This window comes from Toxorhynchites rutilus, chromosome 3 (genome assembly GCF_029784135.1).
Source record: "Toxorhynchites rutilus septentrionalis strain SRP chromosome 3, ASM2978413v1, whole genome shotgun sequence".
Classification (NCBI taxonomy): Eukaryota; Metazoa; Arthropoda; class Insecta; order Diptera; family Culicidae; genus Toxorhynchites; species Toxorhynchites rutilus.
Window position 1 is genome coordinate 109251014 of NC_073746.1, and position 13918 is coordinate 109264931.

The 13918-nt window shown below is 41.3% G+C and overlaps 2 protein-coding genes across 2 annotated transcripts; one reads left to right on the plus strand and one right to left on the minus strand.

The window, feature by feature from the left end:
* Positions 1-191: 191 nt before the first annotated feature.
* Positions 192-5504, plus strand: LOC129773424 (uncharacterized). Its single transcript, XM_055777031.1, has one exon. It carries the CDS (start codon positions 192-194, stop codon positions 5502-5504), a length of 5313 nt encoding a protein of 1770 aa, XP_055633006.1.
* Positions 5505-6237: 733 nt separating this feature from the next.
* Positions 6238-8391, minus strand: LOC129779165 (DNA polymerase delta subunit 2). The gene is made up of 4 exons (XM_055786453.1): positions 8022-8391; positions 7694-7966; positions 7106-7230; positions 6238-7045 (listed from the first exon to the last, which is right to left on the minus strand). The coding sequence occupies exons 1-4, from the start codon at positions 8218-8220 to the stop codon at positions 6278-6280; spliced, it is 1365 nt and encodes a 454-aa protein (XP_055642428.1). The 5' UTR covers positions 8221-8391; the 3' UTR covers positions 6238-6277.
* Positions 8392-13918: the final 5527 nt, after the last annotated feature.

Below are 13918 nucleotides of genomic sequence, written 5' to 3' on the forward strand. Positions count from 1 at the left end.
TGGTAGTGCGTGCCCCTCGGTATTGACGGAGCTCGGCAACAGGTATCGTGTTGCATCGTACTCCGTCAGTCACCATTTGACTAAGAATTTCGTCAGTAGCAAGTGACTAACGTTGCACGTTAGTTGTCAGTGATATTGATGAAACTGTGCAACTCTGATTTCGGTTTGCTGTTCTGGTAGTGGTTGTGGTAATGACTGAGAAAAAAATAAAAGAAAGGGTCAAAAAGCGGGAGCGGATTATCGCTTCTTTAAAACGACATGCTCAATTTCTAGAGGATTTTGATCCAAATACGCATACGGGGGAAGTCCAATCGAGGTTGGACAAAATCGAGGCAAAATTCGAAGAATTCGAGGAGGTGCAAGAGGATATCGCTGAGCTAGATGAAAGGGGTGCTTATGAGGAGGATTGCAATAAAGCTTATTCCGAATTCGAGAAGCTGTACTACGGGCTACGGGCTGCCTTGCAGGAAAAATTACCGAGGGAAACAGAGGTTCCAGATTTAAACAGTACTATCGGGAGGAATGGTCACACTGTAGGAGCACATACTGGAGTACAACTGCCGCAAATATCATTGCCGGAATTCAACGGCGACTACAAAGGGTGGTTGTCGTTCAAATCGACATACGTGTCGCTGATCCATGTGTCAGGGGAGCTCAGTGACGTTCAAAAGTTCCATTATCTCAAGTCAGCGTTGAAAGGAGAAGCAGCTAAACTCATCGAGTCACTCGCACTTACCAACGATAACTATCCCATCGCATGGGATACGATTACGAAGCGGTACTCTAATGAGTATCTGCTGAAGAAAAGGCATCTTCAAGCGCTAATGGAGTACCCAAAGGTAGAGAGGGGATCGTCATCGGCAATTCATACATTGGTCGATGAATTCGAACAGCGGCTAAAGATCCTGAAACAACTAGGAGAGAAGACGGAACATTGGGGTGCAATGATAGTGCACTGGATGTGTTCCAAATTGGACATGAAGACGCTCCAGTTATGGGAGGATCACGCGGCTTCAACAAAGGATCCGTCATTCACGATTCTGGTGAATTTCCTAGAGAAGCGAACAAGGGTATTGGAAGCGGTTTCATCGAACGTCGAATTGAAAGGTCATTCGCTGCAGAGGGTGGAAGTTAGACGTCAGAGAGTAATAGCTCATTCCGCTACCGACAATGAGAAGAATGGTTCAGTCTGCTGTTGTTGTGGGGACTCGCACTACTTGGGTCGATGTGGCAAGTTCAGTAGAATGACACTGAAAGAAAAATTGCAGTTCGTGAACGGCAAACGGTTGTGTAGCAACTGCTTAAAGTCTGGGCATTGGGTGCGTGATTGCAGTTCAAAATTCAGTTGTCGAGACTGTGGAAAGAAACACAATTCACTGATCCATCCAGGATTTCCTACGAGCAGTGGTAGTATCGGTAACAATGTTAACCCGCTTGGCAAATCGGAGAATAAACGAAACGACAATACGATAGCAACAAATTTAGCGACCAACGAGGATGAGTCTGAGAATGAGGAAGAGGGAATTGACGATCAAGGTACGGTTGGAGCATACAACGTAGGGACCAAAGGTGGTAATATCTCTAGCGTATTTTTGTCTACCGTTGTTCTGGTCATACGGGATCAACACGGAGGGAAACATTTAGCCCGAGAATTGCTTGACAGCGGCTCGCAAGCAAACATTTTGAGTGAAAGACTCTGTCAGACACTCGGCCTGAAACGACGCACGATAAACGTACCAATTAGTGGAATTGGTCATTCCGAAACACGAGCAAGATTCTTGGTGACCACAACTATCAGTTCTAGGGTACAGGATTTCTCAATGGGCATGGAATTTCTGGTTCTTCAGAAGGTTACGTCAGAACTGCCATCGGCACACATACCAGTGGCACTTTGGAGGATTCCAAATGGAATACAATTGGCTGATCCGAACTTCAATGTCAGTAATCGGATCGATATTTTGATTGGAGCGGAGCACTTCTATCGGTTCCTTTTCGAGAGTGGGATGAAACAGATTACATTAGGGCCAGGTTTGCCGATGCTTATAAACTCCGTATTCGGTTGGATTATAACGGGAAAGGTTTCAGAAGCGCAGAGTAAGGTGGTTAATAGCTGTTTAGCGACAGCATCGGATAATTTGGAGATCCAGCTACAGAAGTTTTGGGAAATCGAGAGCATTGAAGATCGAGTGGCTTGGTCAAAAGAGGAGCAAGACAGCGAAGATCATTTTTCAAAAACATTCAGTCGCACAAGGAACGGTCGGTACGTCGTACGTTTACCGAAGCAGGTCAATTTTGATCAACTTTTGGGTAACTCTCGCACTATGGCACTATCACGATTCAACAGGTTAGAAAAGCAATTGGAACGGAATCCGGAAATGCGTTTGCAGTACAATGCATTTATGCAAGTTTATTTGGATCTCGGACACATGAGAGAGATAACTGAAGAGGAGATCCATGAGGAGACAGCGGCAATGAGTGCTAAAAGGGTATATTACCTACCGCACCATGCGGTATTTAAAGATTCCAGCACTACGATAAAGGTGCGCGTCGTATTTGATGGTTCGGCCAGCACGGATAGTGGTTATTCCCTGAACGACGCCCTTCTAAAGGGTCCTATAATTCAGGATGTGCTCCTCAGCCTGCTCCTTCGGTTTCGTAAATATGAAGTAGCACTTGTTGGTGACACGGAAAAAATGTACCGGCAAGTGCGTGTACACAATGATGACACCGGATTACAGCGCATCTTCTTCCGGTTCTCACCGGATGAACCTATACGAGTTTTTGAGTTGACAACGGTAACTTATGGGTTGACGCCCTCGTCATTTTTAGCGATTCGCGCTCTTCATCAACTTGCGGCGGATGAAGGAGCAAGATACCCAGAAGCTGCTAAAGCTATAATAAGAGATTTTTACGTGGATGATTATATTGGTGGAGCATCCAGCGTAGATGAAGCCATTCAGCTTCAAAATGACCTTGATACACTGATGAAAAAAGGCGGATTCACCTTACGCAAATGGTGTTCCAATAAGCCAGAAGTTCTAGCTGGCATCTCGGTCGAACATCTTGGGACTAATTTATCAGTTTCATTCGATATAAGTCCCGAGGAAAAGGTGAAAGCTCTGGGAATCACCTGGGAACCTGGGACGGACCAATTACGGTTCTACTATTGCATCACAGCAAGCGAGCAGGCATGGACGAGAAGGAACATTCTATCGTCCATAGCCAAGCTTTTTGACCCGTTGGGACTTATCTCACCGGTGATTATTGTGGCAAAAATGCTGATGCAAGAGCTCGCTCTGCTCAACTCAGGATGGGACTTGCCTGTTCCTGTCGACATTGAAAGAAAGTGGAAGACGTTCCACTCCCAATTGGACAAAATTTCGGAGTTAAGGATTAATCGTTTCGCATTCGTATCCAAATGGGTTGATATTCAGTTTCATAGTTTTGCTGATGCTTCTACCCTAGCCTACGGTACGTGTTTATACGTACGGACGACAGATGAAGCCGGGAACGTTAGAATTGAATTGTTATCGTCCAAATCACGTGTCGCTCCGCTGAAACGACTGACGTTACCTCGTCTTGAACTTTGCGCCGCCAAAGAGGCTGCTCTTTTGCATTCGAAGGTAACTAAGGCTCTCTCATTGGAAAACGTACGCACGGTATTCTGGTCCGACAGTACAATTGTGCTACATTGGCTGAGAACTCCACCAAACTCATTACAAACGTTTGTGGCTAACAGAGTATCAATGATTCAAACCTACACCTACTCCCATTCTTGGCGACATGTAGCAGGAAAAGAAAACCCGGCTGACTTGGTATCGCGTGGAATGACTATCGACGATTTTCTGCAAAGCCAGTTGTGGAAGAATGGACCCCCATGGTTGCGAAATAACACAGACGTGTGGCCTAACTCAGCCGAAGACCACAACATTCCTGATGAACAGTTGGAACTTCGTGAGGTTGTTCACAAGGTCACAGTGGAAGAACCACCTGATGAGCTGTTCAGATTACGATCTTCATTACCTCCTCTACTACGAATTGTTGCTTATTGTCTTCGTTTTGCTCATCATTGTCGAAACCCGAACGATAGAAAGGATTCAATTATTCTGTTTCCTGATGAACTACAATTAGCGAAGATGGCGCTAACCCGCATCGCACAAGCCGAACGATTTCCAGACGAGATCAAATCTCTGCAACTACAACAACGAGTTGACCGGAAATCAAACCTCAAGAGATTATTTCCATTTCTCGACAATTACGGAATCCTCAGAGTTGGTGGACGTCTTCGTTTCTCTAATGAAAGTTATACGGCCAAGCATCCCGCTGTTTTACCGGATCATCATCCTTTCACGGATATGGTTATACAGTTCTTCCATTACCAAAACTTTCATAGCGGTCCACAGCTAACATTATCTGAAATACGTCAAGAGTTTTGGCCCGTACATGGTAAGCGTGTCGTCAACGTCGTCCTTCGAAAATGCATTCGCTGTTTCCGAACTAATCCAACGCCCATCCAGCAACCCATGGGACAGCTACCCGCTGGTCGCGTACGCCCAGGACGACCTTTCTTGATAACTGGCGTTGATTACTGTGGGCCATTTTATTTGAAGCCAGCACGTCGAAACGCAGCTCCAACAAAAGTATATATTGCGGTGTTCGTCTGCTTCACAACAAAGGCAATGCACCTTGAGATTGCTAGTGACCTGTCTACCAAAAGTTTCATTTCGATCTTGCGCCGATTCATCGGCTACCGTGGAATGCCAGCCGAGATACATTCTGACAACGCCAAGAATTTCTCTGGAGCCCGTAATGAACTTAAAGAGCTACACGAAATGCTGAATAACCAGACTAGCTGTAATGCCATCTGCAACGAACTTTCTCAGAAAGGAATTGAGTGGAAGTTTATCCCACCTCGCGCTCCCAACTTCGGAGGATTATGGGAAGCTGCCGTTCGCTCCGTGAAAACTGCGTTGAAGAAAGAGATCGGTCTTCAACAGCTCAGTTACGATCACTTTACCGCCCTCCTAGTTCAGATAACCGCTACTTTAAACTCACGGCCTTTGTCGCCCCTATCAGATGACCCCACGGAATTTGAAGCGCTAACCCCCGCGCATTTCCTGATTGGCTCAGCCATGAAAGCTTTGCCCGAACCCAATTTCATTTCAAAACCCACAAACCGACTTGACCACTACCAGCAAACTCAGCAAATGTTCCAGCGTTATTGGCAACGATGGAGCAAGCAATACGCGTTATTGGCAACGATGGAGCAAGCAATACCTCACGCAGCTGCAAGTGGCAACGAAGAACCTGCCAATGAACACCATCCAAATCGGAAGTATTGCCGTGCTACGAGAGGACAACCTGCCACCGCTTTGTTGGCCTCTAGCGAGGATCATTGGATTACATCCAGGTTTGGACGGAGTCGTTCGAGTGGTGACGGTGAAAACGGCGACCGGAGTATACAAACGTGCAGTCAATCGCATCTGTCCACTGCCTTTCGATGAGTATCAACGAACAAAGACGTCTACGGAACTGCCAACTATTTGAATTTGTAGAAATTAGCAACTGATGAACAGTGCAAATGAAATGTAATTATTGAAGCTAGTTCAAGGGGGCCGGTAATGTAGCCGTTTAGTATAAATTAAACACAAGAATACACAACACTTACATGCATTGAATTAAAACTTAAATCTAGAATTAAATAAGTAAAAATTATAACTGTTCTACATACAACGGTACACAAAATTGAGTATCTCTTGTCACTACACTACCACAAATAATAGTTATAACATAGATAACACAAACGAAAAGGAAACACTTAGAAAGGCATGCAGGAACAGACTGAAATGAAACATTGCTACTAATATACACCAATAAAATTGCCGGCCAAGCTAGTAGCCAACCGATCATGGACAAATATAGAAGTGTTCAAACTTTGTACCACAGTCGTAAAATAAACTAAAGGCAATATTTTTTATACGAGAAAGGAAGTTTTTTCGGTAATTTACGGAATCTGGATTTTGTGATTCCGTACGTGAAATTAAGTGCAAAAGTTCTACGTATCAGATTTGGAGTTAGAAAGAAAACGGAGGGTTGTGAACGCGATAATTGGAGCGTGTAATTGCTGGATTGTGGATTCCTGCTTTCTCCCAGCCAACGAATCAAGGAGAAGGTAAACAGTGGAGTTTGTTTTCGGGTACTCAATTAATACATTTTGTTTGTAAATCAAAGTTAGTATTCGTTATTCAATGTACTTTTATTTGATACAATTTACATATTACTCTTCTTCATCAAAACTGTTAATTTTAAAGGAAATCTCTCGACAATCAAGAGTAGCTAAATTCACCACAGCCACAGAATGTGTTTCCACAAAAGTTGGAATACAAACCAACCGCGTTCGCTGACCGTCGGTACCTTCCATCAAGTCCGTCCTGAACACACCGGTATTACCGGCAAAGTATATATGTGGACGCTCATCAATTACAAACGGATCCTGCTGGTAGTATGGGTAGCAGGGCAAAGTATCCGGAGCAGTAGGTGCAAGGTGACTCCAAACCAGCGTGCTTTTCAAAGCTTCCAATGGATCTTCAATCTTGGAATAACGAGAAATATCGTGAACATTCTGCCCGGATGTACCGAAAATTTCACGATCGGCAATGCTACACGCGTACGGATTTGGAACGCCCCTGAAACTCCTGAAAGGCACTGCCTTTGGAAACATGCAATGATGCATTGGCTGCTGCGGTAACATGTGATTCGCTGGATCGAACTCGCCCGGCATGAGATCCACGTTCACCGATTGACACAAGTTGTGGACAAACGTATCCACCGATTGGACAGCGTTCGTCAGATCGTTGCCATCGTTCGTGGTTCGGCCGTGGAAGTTATTTTTCGGCTTAACAGCTGACTTTACAGAGTTGCCAGCTATGATCACTCGTACAACACAAGCTGCCTCCCAATCGTGAGCCTCGCAAAGACCTTCGAGGTTTCCAAAAATCCACTGCTGTAGCAGTTCCATAGGCATAGAAAGATCATTTGGCGAGGCCTGTTCGAATCGAAAAAGGATTGGTTTTTGCAGAAATTGCAAAGTAACGAAATAATATACCTGATTCAAGCCTGATATAAATACAACTAGAGGAGAACTACTTAACGAGTCCAACGACTTTTGGGGACCGCTCTCATAAAACAGGTACTCATCTACGCGGAAGCGCCCATCGCCATCCTCGTAACCTATAATCAAAATGTGACGTGTTCAACACTGGCATTGAAAATAAATTATTGTTTTGTCGGAATGAAACTTGGCAATTGATTTGTATAATTTGTTTCATGTTGAGATATACCATTCCAATTTTGTATGATTCCTCTATTTACATCTTGAATTCCAATATCAATTGTCTCCGTTTTTCCTTTTATTAATTAACAATGTTAATAAGTAATAAGTATGCATGAACGAATAAAATAATTTGTGCATTTTGGAAACTTAAACGACCAATTGAAGTGCAACCAAAAAATGCGAAACCCATGAAAGCTTTTCTCCTTGATCACTTACTGTCTTTTCCTTGAAGGGCATTTGATTTTTATAAACGATCGCAATATACGAGCATGTAATAGAAGAGCAATATAAACTATTCATAGAAATTCTTCTAAATTCGTGATAGCTAGAAATGTACCAAAAAACACATCAAGTTCTTACCTAACACTGCACAAACTACGCCAGTGACAACAGAGTGAACATCCAGTTTTCCGAAAAGACGAATCCGCTGCAACGCATCCTCCAGGATAAGAATGTCGGCCTCGTCACTGTAGTGTGACCGTGGAGGCTGCGGAGCCAGCTGATTCTCCTCGGAGATTTCTCGCAGAATACTGGGCTTCAGTTCCTGATGCTTGAACAGCGTACCGATAATGATACACTGTTCCGGACTATCCTCCTTTAGGTCGGCCAGTTGTTTGACAGGGTACTTGTCACCTGCAGGTAGAATTTGGTAATATTAAATTTGCCAATGAAATGTATTTTCATTTACCCCATTTCTGCTTGATACGAGTTTGTAACAATCCAACCATTTGCTCCAGACGTGATGAGTAAATGTGAGCGAATTGCTTCGCGAAATCCTTTGTTTTGAAGTGGAATTTATCCGATTTGTATTCATAAGCCACCTGGAGCCGCTCGAAATCTTCATTCCGGCGAAGGGCATTAAAATATGTATCTTCGGGAAACAACATAACGATAATTGTTGCAATAGTATTTGGAGTATTATTATTTGCTCTGACAACACACAATAAATATTTAGAGGGCTAACTTGATTCGAGAATATTGCGCCAGTTGCGACCAAGGTGCGTATAAATATTAATAATATATATACACACCTTGGTTGCGACTTTTCGATTTGTTTGACACAGCCGGGTGCTATGATTGATGCTAGGATCGTTAGCAAAATCTCAAGCAGAACTGTCAGTGGAATACCCAATTCATAAGAAAACAAAGGGAAAATGTCAGTGGGATACCCGATATGTTGGCTCCTGTCAGTTCAATGGGGGTTCTCTAAAGACGTCACCCGACTGGTTTGACACATTACATATTTTGACAAGAGCTAACTAGCCATTGACGAGTTCACGTTAGATTCACAACCAGATGGCGCAGTGAGTAAAATGATGATTTTTTTTCCAAAATATATATTTTTATCAAGGCTATTTTGCGCTAAAAATACTGCAAATCGTTCTCGTATCGGCCCCTACATAATCAATGATATCAGCCAATTTGATATGATATCGATTTCATCGCAATTATCCATAGTATCAATCACCGGTATGCATTATCAAACTTAAAATTTTGGAATATTATCTATGACTTTGGTCAAATCGCGTGTTGAAACCATCGTAAATATACAAAACTCCAACTTTCTTACCATATACTGACGACATTCAATGGCTGAAATGAACCTAAATTGAAATAAAATAATCACCACCGAATCTTGCTTTTCAGTGCGTAAAATAAGCTGATTCAGCTTTGCGTGAATTCGTCAATTGACGAATTTACGTTGGATTTACAACCAGATGGCGCAGCGAGTAAAATGAGGATGTTTTGTTTTTTTTTTTGGTATGAAAGAAAAATCAGAATTTATCTTCAAATTTCCCGGTTTCGCGTATTTTGTCCACGCTGAAAAGGTTAGAAAATCATCATTTTACAAGTGCTATGTATATTACGAGGAATGGCTTGTTATAAGTATTGTAACTTTAATTTTTTCCAAATAAGTAAACGATGAATAGGGTGTTTTGCGCTAAAAATACTGCAAATCCTTCTCGTATTGGCGATCTAACGCACAAATCTACACCTATGAGGCGCTGTGGTGAAAGTGATGATGGTTTTAAATTTTGCCATGTGAGCTTATGGAAGGTTTATAGTTCTTTCCATAAATTACAATGTTATAATCATAAAAGATTATTTGATTGCAATGAGTTTGTAATAAATTTAATTCTGCGCAATTTTATATATATCATGTTATTTATTTACCTCTTTCAGTAGTGAATACTATAAAAATGTTGACAATGGTTAAATTGAAGAAGGAAATTCGAGAGCACAGTCAAACACAAGTAGAAAAATGTACGATTCCTGCATGTGAGAACTACCTTGGAAAGCCCGGAAGTAAAATATACTTGATTTGTTTTTGAGTTTTAGGTTACATTAGCATCATTTTCTTAGTTCAAAAACAAAATCCAGATGTCTCACCGATCGTTTCCGTTTTGCGTTAGATCGCCAATTGGCCCCTTTCATTGACAAATTTACGCAAAGCTGAATCAGCTCATGCGACATCTACATTAGAGCTCAGAACCACAAAAGTGAGGGTGTATGTTTATTTTACGCACTGAAAAGCAAGTTTCGGTGGCGATTATTCATTTTATTTCAATTTTGGATTAATTTCAGCCATTGAATGTCGTCAGTATATGGTAAGAAAGTTTGAGTTTTGTATATTTATGATGGTTTCAACACGCGATTTGACCAAAGTCATAGAGAATCTTCGAAAATTTTAAGTTTGATAATGCATACCGGTTATTGATACCATGGATAATTGCGATGAAACCGATATCATATCAAATTGGTTGATATCATTGATTATGTAGGGGCCGATATGAGAAGGAAAAAAACACCCTATTCATCGTTTACTTAGTTGAAAAAAATTAAAGTTACAATACTTATAACAAGCCATTCCTCGTAATATACATAGCACATTGTAAAATGATGATTTTCTAACCTTTTCAGCGTGGAAAGTGTGGTATCCTAGATTTTGTGTGTAGTTGGAATGACAGTTAGAGTGTGTTGAATACTACATTGAGATAGAAATATATATTGGTTTTTGAGCATTTAATAGTGTTGTGTGTCTTGTATGCCGGAATATCACATTGGCGATCCTGCCATACAGGATTCGCTGGATAAGAGAATGAATTCAATCAAATTCTCCGACTGGTGAGTGGTAGAATGAGAAATATAAATAATGTTTTTGTTTCTGGCTTAGACGGATGAACAGATGGAACCAACGAGATATATATCGAGGTGGAGTGGTAGGCGATGTGTATTAGTATTGGTAAACAAAATATGATGTCGTAATTGTTTGCGTTCTATATATGAATTTTATATGGATAAATGGAATTCGATATATATATATATATATATATATATATATATATATATATATATATATATATATATATATATATATATATATATAAAAAACGGAGCAATGTTCAATGTACTCACGGTTTTCATGATGATTTGAGTCAGGTTTCTTATGAAATCTTGTAACTGTTTTTTTAAGATTTATAGTTGTAGTATCGTGTATTTGTTTCTATTATTTATGTGGTGAGAAGTGTTGCTAGGAAAATGATTTACCTTAAGTCGAAACAGTTGAGCCGGGTTAAGCCCAAGGCCAACTTGTACTAAATGTTTTGAGTCGAGTATAGCTCTAGGCCAAAAGAGTTGAGTCGGGTTCAGCCCAAGGCCAACTTATAGATAAAAAGTATCACAATGAGTAGGAATCATAGTCAAAAAAAGTTGAGTCGGGTCAAGCCCAAGGCCAACCTGTACTGAATTTTTTGAGTTGAGTATAGCTCTAGGCCAAAACAGTTGAGTCGGGTTAAGCCCAAGGCCAACTTGTACAGAAGAGTTATACATTGAGTTTCGGTTACAGTTGAGTCGGGAAAAGCCCAAGGCCAACTTGTACTAAAAATAAATAAATAAGATAAAACAAAATTCAACGTCGAGTGTAACTCAAGGAACAGTTGAGTCGGGTAATGCCCAAGACCAATGTATAAATAAAATTTATTTTTGTGGTCCAATGTTTAAAGCAAGCAAATACAAGTGAATGTATAGAGGAAATAAACAAACATTTAAAAAAATAATTTAAATAATCAAATATTAACAGACAAATAGTCAAGTCGTACATCGCGTAGTGTTGCGGAAGAAACAAAAGTAGTACAGGATAAGCAGGGAAAAGCGACATCAAAATGGCTACCGGGCTCGTGGCTGCTCAAGCCATTTGCAGAGAATTCGCCCCTCAACATACGTAGAGCGGAGTCAGAGTAAAGGGTGTGTCACATCAAATTGCATCACGGAAAAAACACTGTAGAAATTTAATTTTTAGGAATTATATCTTCAGCTTTCGCTTATAATCAGATAAGAGTGTATAGATCACGTAGGCCATGCTTCACTGTCAATTTTTCGTAAATTTGGAAAAATGTAGTCGAACGAAAAAGAGCGTCGTGAATTAATCCTGTGCACTCATTTCGAGAATCCGGAATTGTCACATCGGGACATCGGTAAGTTGCTGGGAATCGTCCAATCCACGGTCAGCAGAGTACTAAAACGATACTTCGAGAACCTAACCATCGACCGGAAGGTGAAGAACGGCAAAAATGGATGCTCCGTCAGTGAAAAAGATCATAAGCGCGTAGTTAAGCAGTTTAGACGTGATCCGAGAAGTTCGGTCCGGGATGTCGCCAATAAGCTGAATTTGTCAAGTTCATTCGTCCAGCGGACCAAGCAGCGGGAGGGCCTGCGTACATACAAGGTTCAGAAAACGCGACGAAAGGCAAAACATGGTGGGGAAGACGCGAGCCCGGAAGCTGTACACCGAAATGCTGACGAAGCCGCATTGCCTGGTAATGGACGACGAAACCTACGTCAAAGCGGACTTTCGTCAGCTGCCGGGCCTGTTGTTCTTCTCCGCAGAGGACAAATTCAGCGTTCCGGAGGAGATTCGCAAGCAGAAACTATCCAAGTTTGCCAAAAAGTACATGGAGTGGCAAGCGATCTGCTCTTGCGGAAAGCGGAGCGCCCCCTTCGTGATGACCGGCACGGTAAACGGGCAGGTTTACCTTAAGGAGTGCTCACAGAAGCGCTTACTACCACTATTGAAGCAGCACGAGGGCCCGACCATCTTCTGGCCGGATCTCGCTTCGTGCCACTATTCAAAGGACGTGTTGGAGTGGTACGAAGCCAACGGGGTCACCTTCGTGCCAAAGGAAATGAACCCGCCCAACGCGCCGGAGCTTCGCCCAATAGAGAAATATTGGGCGATTATGAAGCAGGCCCTCCGGAAGAACCCAGAAGTTGTCAAATCGGAGGCGGACTTCAAGAGAAAATGGATTTCTGTTAAAAAAAAACTACAACCTGACGTTGTACAGAACCTTATGGACGGGGTAAAGAGGAAGGTGCGAGCATACGGGCTTGGGCTCGGAATATGAATAAAAAGAAAATGCCAAAAGTTGTTTAATAGTTTTTATTTTACTGTCTTCCTTCCTTTAGCATGTGTTGCGCTGAAAATACTACAAATCCTCCTCGTATCGCATCCTACATAATCAATGATATCAGCCAACTCAATGTGACTCAATGTCGCCATTATCCATAGTATTTATAACCTGAATGCATAATAAAACTTAAAATTTCCGAAGATTATCTATGACTTTGGTCAAATCGCGTGTCGAAACCATCGTAAATATACAAAACTCTGATTTTCTTATCACATAGTGACGATATTAAATGATTGAAATAATTCTAAGGCCATCTACACACTAGGCAACCTAAGTTGGAAAGCAACTTAACGAATATGTCAAAAAAGTTGTCGGACCAACTTTTCCGATTCAACCTAGCATGTCGAGTCGCGCGCGATTTTTGTTGGCAACTTTTTCGTTCAATTTCTGTTGACTTTTTGATTTCTGCGTTCGTTAAGTATCAGCATTTGTCAGTTGTAATAACCAACAATGTTTTCAAGATTGGCCTAGTTTACAGAAGCACGAATGGAATGTAAGGATTTTACTAATTTGATATACAATTTAATATATTGTTTTTATTGTTTTCAGGTGAAGATATTCGAAGCAAGACGTTCTTCATACATTCATGTGTATGTATGGATTCGGGGGAGTCTGAACTTTATAAACAATGTATATTCCGATTTGTGAATTACGAGAGAGCACTCCGGTAAAAACATTATTTCATAAAATAAAACGCAGTTTTCTTGCGTCCAAGTCCCGTATGACACGATTCAAAATGAATTGGAATGATGCATCTTCTAGTAACACCAGATATACGAATGAAATAGAGGGAGAGAGAACGAAATGACCGATGAGCACAGTCCCAGTGATGCTTCAATGGATACTTCTTTTATACATTTTGAAGATTATCTATGGCTTTGAACCAATCGGGTGTTGAGACCAATGTAAATAAACAAAACTATAATTTTCTTACCATTTACTGATGACATTTAATGACTAAAATGATTTTAAATACAAATTAATGAAAATAATCACGACCGAATCGCGCTTGTAAATGCGCAGAATAAACAAACATCATCACTTTTGTAGTTCTGAGCTCTAATGTAGGTGTCGCATGAGTTGATTCAGCTTTCAGCTTTCGTCAATTGACGAATTT